Here is an 11,292-nt window from a genome sequence, read left to right as displayed (position 1 = left end):
TCAACAATGGAAGGTGGGTTGGATGGGGAGGGCTCCAAGGCTGCCAGCCATTGAGAAATGCTTCTCTAGTCAAACAGGAGAGAGGTCAGGCAGTGGCTGAACTGTTTGGAATGGGTGGCTGGAGCGTTTGAGGTAATGGACTTTCACAAATTCCACCACTGGAGAGCAGCGTAGGAGCTTGGCTGGGCCATGACCTCACTCAGGCCGCGGTTACCCCAGAGGCCTGCTGAGAGGCCCATGCCAAGTAAGAAGAGGCAGAGGGCAGGAGAAAGCTGCAGGCCTCCCCAAAGCACAAAATCCAAGGGGGAAAGCTACCAGTGGCCTGTGGCCTGTCCCCATGCTGCAAGGCGCTGCACTAGACAGAGCTCAGCACCTGGAATCAAGAAGACCAGCATTCTAAACTAGCTTCAGACCCATATTAGCTTTGTGACCCTGGGAAGGTCACTTTACCAATGTACTGACAATTGGAAATATCTGCCAATGTCATCTGAAAAATGGGGATAACACACACTTCCCAGGTCTGTGAAGATCAAGTGAAATAATGTTTGTAAAGAACTCTGTATACCAGAAAGTGCTATGGAAATGCTAGCTATTATAAGTATTATTATTATCTGAGGCTCTGTTGAGATCTATGGAGACCAGGCTGCCCACAGTAAAACACTGACTCACGAATCACTTTAAAGCCTTTTTAATTGAGGATACATGAGGGACCCACAAGAAATTCCTGGGGTATCAGCAGCCAGCTTCCTGCCCAAAGGGGCTGCCAAAGGAGGTGAAGGGAAGACCTGCAGAGCAGACAGCTGGAAGTGCGGCCTCCCCTTGGAGCAGGCCCAGCACGGCCTGCAGGACGCCAGGCAGCCAGCGTCACAACACTCCTGGGCCCTCCTGTCATTGCGCAAAAGCAGGGGTTTACCCTTCAGCCCTCTCCCTCCCCGGGCACAGATCTTACACCAGATCCCACGTCAAAGGTGGAGTGTTTGCCAAAGGTCCCGAGGCTGGCCCCTTCCCCAGACAGAGTAGAAAACGAAGCTTTTCTCTATTCAGTGAGGGGCCAGTGCTGCTCTTCACATTGGCCTGCTCCATCGGCTCCCAGACTAAGATCGGGGCCCCACCCTCCTTCCCTCAGCAGCTGCAGCAACTGCCTCTGTCCAAGGAGGCCTTCACAGGGCTCCAGGCCTGAAGGGAGAGGGCCCCAAAGACCAGCGACCGGACAGGCCTTGAGGTTCACCGAGCTCAGCTCGTAGGGCCAAGCCTGCCTTCTAGGCAGAACAGGCTGCACAGACGCTCCCCAGAGCCAGAGTGAAGCCTGGGTGCCTGAAGGAGAGGAAAGGCCCTGAAAAGAGGTCTGATTTCCAAGACGGGGTGTGCCTGTGAGGCGCTCTGCTCACGGACCTCGGTCACTTCCAAAGCAGAGCCAGGCGGAGGAGAGGGCTGTCCAGTGGTCAGTGGGCAGGGCAGCTTACCGCTGGTAGGGGTGCATTGAAGCTGACTTGATGTTGGTTTTGATGCCACTTGGCATCTTACCTAAAGGGAGAGGCAGCAGTATGGGGTTGAGCAGGCCCTGTTCAGGCTCTGTCTAGAGAAGTCTCCCTCTACCCCCAAGGTCACCTCCAAGCTCTTCTGACCCCTGTCCCTGGGCTGAGGTGCAGGTGCTTCCCTTTCGTTACATGTCACCCGGTGCCAGGCCTTGAGAAAAGCTCAGCATAGAGAAGCAGGGAGGATGGAAGATTTGTGCATTCACACAGACGGACACATATATACCCTCAGACAGGTCCAGGAAGGTCTGCTAGGCCATCCTTCCTGACAGAAACTGTATCAGGCTTGTCAAGGGAAGGGCTGGCCCTGGCTGCTGGCCACAACCGGTAGCAGTGGGGCTCACTCACAGCCAATCACAGAGGCTTGTGACCCTGCTACCAGGAGGAGGGTCACAAGTAAACTATGAAATGAGCAGACTGTAGGTACTCCTGGGGCAGGCCCTGGCCTCAAAGGAGCTCCAACACCCCTAACGGTGGCTCTGATCCTCTATGGCCCCAGAGGTTACACTTCTGAATCCACCCAGCCATGTATCATCAGGCTGGATTTGTGAACTCTTGAGCTGAAGTGAAGTGAGTGAAGACAAAAGGGAGGGAGGGAAAACAGTGGAGAATGAACATACTCTTCTCTGCTGCCAGAAAAAAATGCCATAGCTGGTGCCACGCCATCACGGGGCAGAGAGAAAACGCTTTAGGCTGGATAACCGTGCCCACGGGTGTGCCTTACACAAAATGCCTGCAGGAAAGAAGAGGGTGGTGGACTATGGAGGTGACCTAAAAATGCAGGGACCACTCCACTCAGTCCATAGCAGTCTGTGATATGGAAGGGAAGGGGGGGCAATGGGGCACATCTCGGCCTGAGACCTGAACCTCGACTCTGAGGTTTCACAAGGGTCAGACAAAGGCCTGGCAGTGCTGCTTGGAGGAGATGGGAGCCTGTCAGCAGGAAGGGTCTTCCCAGTAAATGTATTTGAAACAGGGAGTCTGCACCAATCTGTAACCAAAAGGACCATTCCCCGGCAACCGAGTGGTCGAAGGACATGGGCATCAGGGATCAAAGAAGAAATTCGACTGGCAACAGCCAGAGAGGGGATGGCTCCATTGCCTGCCCACTAGACCTGCAAATATGACCTGAATGGTAAACGTGGGAGGGGCTGGAGGTAGATGGGCGGACGATGGCACCAAGAAGAACACAAGAATGTGGCACAGCTCCGCAAGAACGGGGTCAGGAACACCCAAACCCAGGCAGCTGAGGCAAGAAAAGGGGTTCTTTCAAGTCATATGAGTGCGTGCTGGGGGAGCTGTGAAGTCCACCCAGGCTGGACTCAGTGATCCCCCTTCCAAGCCCATACCTCGGGACACCAAAGAACGTGGGGAAGGAGCCAATGCACACAGACATGCACAGTAGCTGTTTGTGGCAGCAAAGAGCTAGAAACAAGGGGGTGTCCACTGACTGAGAATGGTATAGGAATGTAATAGAATATAACTCTGCCATAAGATATAATGAAGAGATGGATGCAGAGGAAACTCTGAGCACCTCCAGTCTTTTTATGCTTTATTATCTATGATCCAGCTAGAATGGCCTCCTGGCTGGTTCTCAGATATCATACTCCACCTCCCATCTCCAGGCCTTTGCCCTGGCTGTGCTCCATGCCTGGAATGCTCTTCCTTCTCATCTCCACCTCCTGGCCTCCACCTCCTTCAAGACTCAGATCAAATCTCAACTTTGATAAGAGGCTGTTCCTAGTCCCCCAGCTGCTAGTGTCCTCTCTCAAATGACCTTCATTCCATTTTCCCTGGATATAGCTGGTACGTACACAGTCATTTCTATGTTATCTCCCCCATCAGACTATGAGCTTCTTGAGGGCAGGGATTGTGTTTTTGCCCTACTTATCTCCAGAGATCAGCACAGTGCCTGGCACACATAAATGCATGTTGACCGACCGCATGAACTGATGCAGAGTGAAGTGAGCAGAACCGGGAGAACAATTTCACAGTGATGACAACATTTCAAAGAAAAAGTACTTTGAGAGACTGAAAAATCCTTATCAATGCAAATGACCAACCACAATTCAAAAGAACTGCTGAGGAAACCTGCTGCCCCTCTACTGACTCAAGATAAGGACACACTGATTTTCGGACAATAGCCAATGGATGGATTTGCTCTGCTTGACTCAGTCTGTTACAAGGGGAGGAAGCTTTATGGGGTGGATTTTGGGGTAGTAATAATGATGCCCCCCCGAAAAAGAAGAAAAGGACATCAATGAACTATTTAAAAACAAATAGATGAGAACAGGTAAGAAGGGCAGCTTTGAAACAAAATGGCGAATTTGTTACATACTTAAAAAACACAAGCCGGACATAACAGAGCCTCAATTTCATAGACAATTCTTTTTCTGTTCTTCATACATGGAAATGTTCATGTCATCTGGAGTTTGTCAAGTTCATAACAATAAAAAATTAAAATTAAAATCCTGAAAAAAATCGGAGGGAGAGCATTATGTCTAAGAAGGGACTGGACTGCTACTTTAGGTGGACAGGACAGGGTGAACAAAACAAAATGACTAACAGGAAACTGAGGCCCAAAAGAAGCAAAGTGACAGAAGGAGGGTCCTGAGTGGCCTTGGTTGAATTCAAGTCACCAAGCTTACCTGAACCACACTGCTGGGTCCTAACAAACCAGGCAGATGTGATTGCTGAGTGACTGTCAGTGCCACCTGAAAGACTGGAGAGTGATACTGAAGGAATGGGAAAAAGGCAAATGTCCTGATTTTTAAAAAAGAGAAGAGAACAGAGCAGTGAGGCCAGTGAGCTGCATGGCCTCCTGGGAAAATTCCAGAAGGGTGCATTTAAGCAGACAGTGAGCATCTAAACAAGGATCTGAGGATTAGAAAAGCCAGGTTGGGCAAACTGAGAACAGGTTGTGCCAGATGAACCTCATTTCCTTTTTACAGAGGATTATTTAAGTGGTAGAGCAGGGAAGGCTGTAGACATAGTTACCTAGATTTTAGCAAAGTGTTTGACTAAGTGTCTCATCACCCTACAGAAAACAGAGGTGAGATGTGGCCTAGACCACAGCAGGATCCTGAATTTAGAGCTGGGAGGAACCTGAGAGTGCTATGGGTCCATCTGCTTTGCCCAGGGACCCGAAGGATCACAGCACCTTTCTGTATGACTTGCAGAGGAACCCTGCTCTATGTGCCGTCTCCCCTACGACTGTGAATTCCCAGACAGCTGAGACGCTCTTTTCCTCTGGGTCTCCTTGGCTCTTGGCAAAGGGTACTACACACAGTTAGCTTCAGTCATTTTACAGCTAAGGACACTGAGGCCCAGCAAGGAGATGGTGCCCTGCCCAGGGTCACATAGCTAGGAATGTCTGGGATGGGGTTAGCGCTCCGGTCTTCCTGACTCCTTGGGGCCTCCCACTGATCTAATACAAGACTGATTCAGAATGAGCTGAACGGCTGCAGGTCGATCCAGCAGGTCTCCAGTGGAGTGCCTGGGGATCTGTGCTCTGTCATGGGCTGTTTCCTCTTTCTATCAACGATTTATACGAAGGCAGCAAAACATTGTGACCCGAGAGCTACGCTTGAGAATCATCAATGACACAGACTCAAAAGTCTTACCTCCGACACTAAGTAAATGAACTACAACTATATTAAAAAAAAATAAAGCTATAATTGTCCAGAATTTTTGCCCCCACTGGTGGTTCCTGTGGGGAGAGGTCCTGACCCCTGACCCCAGAGGTCTCCTTGCCTCCAACCAGAAAGAATCACGTTTTGGGTGTCCTGGACGGCTGGACTGCATACCACCGTTCTTCCCCAGGACAGAAGCCAAGAGAGGCAGGAGGAGAAAGCACACTAACGGGGGCAATACGCTTCCCAGACAACAGAATTTCAGAGCTGGAAGATCCAGCTAGTCTGAGCCACACCCAGAAGGAATCCCCCACTGTAACATCTCCCCCTAAAGGGGCTGTCTGGTCTGCGCTAGAAGAGCTTCAAGAAGGGAGAGCTGCCCTACCCCCAGTCACTGTGGCAGTTTTCATTATAAATCAGCAAGATTTTCCTGATGTCGAAACCAAATCTCTCCCACTGCTCCTGGACCTGCCCCCTAGGATCAAAAACAAGAAATCTAACCTGTCCTTCACAAGATAACCTTTTAGACACCCCCCCCACTTCTGTACCATGACTGGAGGCCCCTCCCACCCTGGCTACCCTCCTCTGGAGGGGCTTAGACTTCCTGATACATCCTTCCTAAAATAAGCTGCCCACACAAATTCACCGTCGATGAAGCTGTGAATTGGTTCAGTCATTTCTGAAAATGATTTGTAATTACTTGAGAAAGAACATCTAGAACAGCAGCTCACGCTTGGGCAGTGAGGCGCTTCCCCTATCTATGTAACCCCATTAGATGCTTCCAGCAGCCCTAGATCTTACAGGGGACTGACCCATGGTCACATGGCTCCTAAGGGAAGCTGTGAACCCCAGCCTTCCGCACTCCAAGTCCAAGCCTCACTCCACGACACCCATGAGAAAAGGCCCCAACCTGCTCGTTCCTTCTGACCCAAAGACATTCCTACTGAGGAAAACGACAGAAAAAGGCCCCCTGAATAGCCCCATATCCACCTCCATGCTCTCGGCGACAGGACACGGGTGCCCATCAGCTCTGGGCTCCTGAGCAAGCCCTGGTGTATGAATGTATCAAATATTTGCTCCATAAGAACGAGAGAATATAAGAAAATCAGAGAATGCCGAAGACCCGTGGGGCCGATGCTAAACCAGGACCAGGTGGCAGAGCAAAGAACAGAGACGACAAGAGAAAGCTCTGCTCTCGGTTTGACAGCAGTGACCAATCTCGGTCCCAGAGGGCAGATGACAAGGCACACCGTCCTCCTTCTTCCTTGTGAGGCGGGGGACTCTGGCTACAGAACGTGACACATGCCGTCACACGGTCTTGAGTGATTTTGTCTCTGTTAGAAGGGAGGACTCAGTGGTGAGGCAGCACGCTGGGAGATGAATGAGGAATAAAACAGCCAAAGCATCAACAAAAAATATAATTAGCTCAAGCTGTCCTCCTTGCCCTTCATGGCCTTCCCCTTCCTAAGCTGGGACCCAGACTGAGCACAGTGCTCCCAACCTTGAGCCCTGGATGCTGGCTCCTTTGGGCCAGGCCTTCTGTAGGCACTGCACTTTCCTGCCTCCATGCATTTGCTCACCGCTTCCCTTACCTGGCTGGCCGGCCTGTGCCATCTGTACTCCGCTGAGCAGAGGGCTCTGTTGCTGACTGGACGTGCCTGTCATCTGAACTTGCTGCATGCCTGACGCTCCAGCCAGGAGGGCCCCTGCCCCAGGCTGGCCTGGCTGGCTGGGGCCACTGGTGCCAGGAGGTCTCCAGTTGGACAGACCCTTACCGAAGGCAACTGCAGCCACCAGGGCATTGGTGTCTGTGGGGTTGAAGGTCTGTTTATTCTGACGGAGACCTAGAAAGGAAGGCCGGGGCACTGAGCAGTGGGCCTCAGCAGGACCAGGGTCACCAAGCTTGAGAGCCTAAGGAGGCTTCTGACTAGCCCTGCGGCTCAGGTATGGGAGCAGCAGGTTCCTGTGGTTGCCTCGGACCAATACACGCAGGCTCCCACACGGGTCATTCGACAAACCTCATCCCCGTAGCTTTACCATCAATCCATGGCCATTCTCCATGTTCGCTTTCCTCTGTCCCTGTCTTTTCCTCTCCAGGCTTTGCCATCATGCCCCCACTGTGCCCCCTATCCCTCCACTTTCCATGTTTATACCCCCTTCCCTCCTTCCCTATCTTTCCTCCCTGTGATGACTAGTCGCCACCTTGCTGGACACACTCACCTCCACTTTCTGATTCTCGCTCCTCTTTGCTGATTTTCTCCAGCAGGTTCGAACACATTTTATTCAAGGTCTGAATTTGCTTCTATAAAACATCCAGGTGCACTGAGGTGAGCAGGGTCAGCGCTGAGGAGCAGATGGCACCCGTGCCTCCCGGGGGCCCCCTAGGGCGGCACCCTGACCTCCATTACCTGGGCAGCATCGGTGCCGATGCGAGCTGCATCTGTGGTCAGCTGCTTCTCCTGCTCCTCAACCTCCGGGTCTGGTTTGGTTCTTAGGTGGTCAGGGACAACCTCATGACTGAAGACAGGAACCCGGCCCTCTGTCTGCCGCTATCATAAGGACAAAGGGCACGCTGCATTACCAGAAGAAAGCACCTTGGCCTCCGCTCCATCTGTGCCCCAGAACAAATGCCACCAGCTATGTGGGGAAAGAGGCAAAGGGCCCCAGTGGCTGGCAGCAGGGAAAGGGTGAGTCTGGACAGAAGCTGGAGGGGATGTGCGCTCAGGGTCAGAGCTGCCCTGCTGTGGCCTCCCACCCCCCTCTCACCGTGAGCTCCTCGTCTCGGTCTGGGGACAGCACCAGAGGAATGATGACCTGGTTCCGGAGCAATGGGGTCTTCTCATGCTTGAGGACCTTGTTCAGGGTGTTCAGCTGTCCGGAGAGCAGAGCGAAGCTGTCCAGGACTGAAGGCCTAGTTGGGGTGGAGGAGATGGGAACAGGGCCTGGCTGAAAATGTGGCTGGGCTGCAACCCATGGGACCCCTCAGGGAAGCAGCAGACAGAAATGCAGATGTAGCCTTAGGATTCAGAGCCACAAGGACCCTTTACATGCAGGCCCACCCAGAACAGATGCACAATCTGGGACTGAGGCAGGGGTTTCCCAACATAGCTGTAGGAAAAGACAAAGCCCTCAAAGAAGCTGGCAGGGCCTGGCCCTCAGTCAGGCTATACTAGGCCTCCTCAGGAGAGAAGCCCTATGGGTTGAGGCCCTGTCTAGGCCAGGCCATCTCCAAAAGACCTCCTTCAATGTCTGGGCTAGCCTCTGCTTGCCAATGGGAACAGTGGAACTTTCCACAGACCGGCTTTCCCACAGCATCCAAAGTATGGAAGGCTCGGGAGAGGAGAAAAGACGGCAAAGGAACAAGATGCATCCTTCTCGCTGTCTTTGTGACTCCCTCACCCTCCAATCATGCCGGCGGACTGTTTCTGAGGACACAGCAGGGGACACCTTCAGGGAGTCTGGGCTGCCTGGCCTACCCCACCCCTTGTCTCAACCCTTCTGCGGCTGCGACCTGCACTAGAGGGACAAGGGGCTCAAGCTTCCCCTGTGGCCCCTTCAGCAGCCCAAGGCCCAAGAGCTGGAGGGAGAAGGAGAGGTCACTCACTTCCCTTACAGGCCTCAGGGCCCAGAAGCTGGGAAACTAAACTATGTGACCGAGAAGGCTTCCAGCCTGGACGCAGTAGCAGTGTGCCAGTCTCCGGCCACCCACCCACCCGCCTGCCCTTCTGCGCTTACCAGGTAAGCCGGTCATACTCGTTCTCCAGCTTGCAAATAAAACTTCCCAAGGAACTTTTCAGATCCGCCACTTGATTCAGCAGTGCATCTACTGATGCCTCCAGCTGCTTCTCTTCCCTCTGCATGGACAGGGACCAGCTGGTCTGTATAAGGTGGTTGGGGCCCAGTGTGCCAGACACAGCTCAGCACTTAAGAGTCCATGGGGCCCCTGGTATCTGACAAGAAGACTGAGAAGCCCCAGGGAGGGGAGAGGAGGAGGGGCTGGCTGGCAGGGGCACAATTCTCACTCCCATTGCACCAGGCTGCCTTTTCCTTCTGAGTCCTATTGAGGTCCTAATGGGCAAATCCTAAGGCACAGCCCAGAGCCCCTGCTGTAGAAAAGCCAGGAGGGAAGGGAAGGGACGTCTGCCCTCCTCCCCCAGGGTTTCTGTGAGTGATCCTGGCTGCCCTAACTTGTACATGCTGCCTCTGGGCCATGTGTTAGGGCTTTTGGCACAAAAGGGTCCCCTGAGGGCCCTTGGGCAGGGAGTGTGCTCCAGGCAGGAACAAGGCCATGGCCAGAGGCTGTGTGGGCACCACCTCCTGAGTCTCTGGTGACCAAGGGGAACTCAGGTGCTCTGACACAGAGACAGGGTAAAGACAGCCCATCCTATACAGGGCAGGATGGTGGGATCACCCAGAGGCGTGGGTTAGGGGCCACCCTGGTGACTGGAAAGCTACACACTTCAGCCTGCTCCCCTGCCTGCATTCCTTCTGCCCCATTAGCTTATCAGAAGCACCTCATTCTTTCCAAGGCCTGACTCACGCATCCTTATCTCCCCTGTGGCATCTGTACCTGCAAATTGTCTCTAGGCCCTGACCATGGGGGCTCCTCCCCGGACCGCTCCAGAGGCAGCCCATCAGGCCAGCTTGGATGCTCCTGCTCAATGACACAACCCCGGGACAACCTGCACCACCCTGGCCCCCACCCCCAGCGCCTATCAGTTCCTGACCACTCCTTGATACCTCGATGTCCCCAACAATGAAAATTTCCGTCCTCTCCCACACCCAGGTTTGCTTTCTCTGTTTCTGCTTGTTTGCAGGTCACCCCTTTCTCTCTGTGCATAAACACACACGCAGCTAGGCCCCCCTCCCAGGCTCCCCACCTCAAAGGGTCCTCATTCCTGCCATCCCCCATCTGCTTCTTGTTATTTCCACCTTCACGACCACCTCATCCCCTCCTCTCCTCTGACTTGGGTCCTCATCTCCTCCTGCCTGGACCACTGTAGCCTGCTGGGGGGGTTCCTGCCAGCCACTGTCAGACCTGCTCCTAGCCCCGCCATTGTCACTGCTCCCTTAGGACCAGGGGACCATCCCTCATCAGACTGGGAGCTCCTGGAGGGCAGGGACTTCTAGCCTGGCGCGTCTACAGGTCTTCGCACACAGAAAACAGTTAACAAATGCTCCACTCATTCGTTCCATTTCTCTTCTGCTTAGCTTTCCATGGGCCCCTCCTAAGCAGGTCTCACCCCCACTGCCTCAATGACCAAATAGAAAATTCCCTGGACACATCCGCTGACCCAGTGCCGGCTCTCAAGATTCTTCCATGGGGGGTAAGGGGGGCGGTTGTGCCCCTCTGTCCTCCCCACAATGGTCTATACCTGTTGCCACCATTCGATTGGGCCTCCCTCCACACACCCCACGAAGGTGACCCAGGTTACTGACACTCCCAGGGCTGGCGCTTAAAGCTCCTCCTGGCTGGGCTCCAACCTACTTTCCGAAGCTCATTATGGGTGACTTTACCCAGAGCCAGGCGGTCCTGCCAGACCAGCCACAACAACGCATCTCCTGCCTCCACGCCTTTGCCTTGGTGGACCCTCCTGCCAGGAATGCCCTTCCTGCTGCAGGCTTCGGTAAACTCTTCTCTCGTCCCCGCCACTTCCCCCAGGACGCCCCCACCCCCACCCCCGTGCGCCCCCTTCCTCCTCCTCCACCTCCCGGGGCAAAGGGAGGCAGCGGTGAGGCTCGCTGTCTCCTGGCAGACCCTGGCTCACCGAGTGACCCCTCCTGGGCCTCAGTTTCTTTACATGTAAATTGGGGGCAGGGTAGGGAATGTCGGGGCCCAATCAGGTGCTCTGCAAACCCAGGGCGGCCGCTCCGCCCATATCACAGGCGACTCTCACGTGTAGGTGCTACTACGCCCCGGAGATTCCCCCCAGCTCCGCGAGCTTCTGGGCCTGGCCTTCAAGGCCTCCTTCGCAGAGTTTCTTTCCCACATCCTCGCTCCTGAGGCTGCCTCGCTTCCCCCACGACCTCCAGTCCAGCCCTTACCTGCATCTCGTAGGCAGTAGAGATTTCGCGTCCCCAGGGTGCCGCCCCCTAGCTTCCGCTTCCGGAAGCAACGTCTTCTA

The 11,292-nt window shown here is 54.0% G+C and overlaps 1 protein-coding gene across 3 annotated transcripts; it reads right to left on the bottom strand.

Annotated features, from left to right (window-relative positions):
• Window positions 1–672: 672 nt before the first annotated feature.
• Window positions 673–11,270, bottom strand: MED8 (mediator complex subunit 8). 3 transcript variants are annotated; one of them, XM_027838017.1, is made up of 7 exons: window positions 11,213–11,270; window positions 8,903–9,021; window positions 7,934–8,078; window positions 7,576–7,716; window positions 7,388–7,469; window positions 6,760–7,011; window positions 673–1,524 (listed from the first exon to the last, which is right to left on the bottom strand). In XM_027838017.1, the coding sequence occupies exons 1-7, from the start codon at window positions 11,216–11,218 to the stop codon at window positions 1,460–1,462; spliced, it is 810 nt and encodes a 269-aa protein (XP_027693818.1). In that variant the 5' UTR covers window positions 11,219–11,270; the 3' UTR covers window positions 673–1,459. The 3 variants fall into 3 exon arrangements, with proteins under 3 accessions (XP_027693818.1, XP_027693817.1, XP_027693819.1); XM_027838016.1 differs by lacking the exon at window positions 673–1,524 and adding an exon at window positions 1,532–2,268; XM_027838018.1 differs by lacking the exon at window positions 673–1,524 and adding an exon at window positions 2,275–6,537.
• Between the last annotated feature and the right edge of the window lie 22 nt (window positions 11,271–11,292).

This window comes from Vombatus ursinus, unplaced genomic scaffold (genome assembly GCF_900497805.2).
Source record: "Vombatus ursinus unplaced genomic scaffold, bare-nosed wombat genome assembly UNPS02014825.1, whole genome shotgun sequence".
NCBI lineage: Eukaryota > Metazoa > Chordata > Mammalia > Diprotodontia > Vombatidae > Vombatus > Vombatus ursinus.
This window is presented reverse-complemented; position numbering and strand designations above follow the sequence as displayed.

Excerpts from the sequence above, each read along its gene's own strand:
- MED8 (XM_027838016.1), bottom strand. Across the intron at positions 7,012-7,387 it reads GCGAGAATCAGAAAGTGGAG|GTCTCCGTCAGAATAAACAG; the intron begins GTGAGTGTGTCC and ends CTTCCTTTCTAG. Across the intron at positions 2,269-6,759 it reads GGCACAGGCCGGCCAGCCAG|GCATTTTGTGTAAGGCACAC; the intron begins GTAAGGGAAGCG and ends TCTTTCCTGCAG.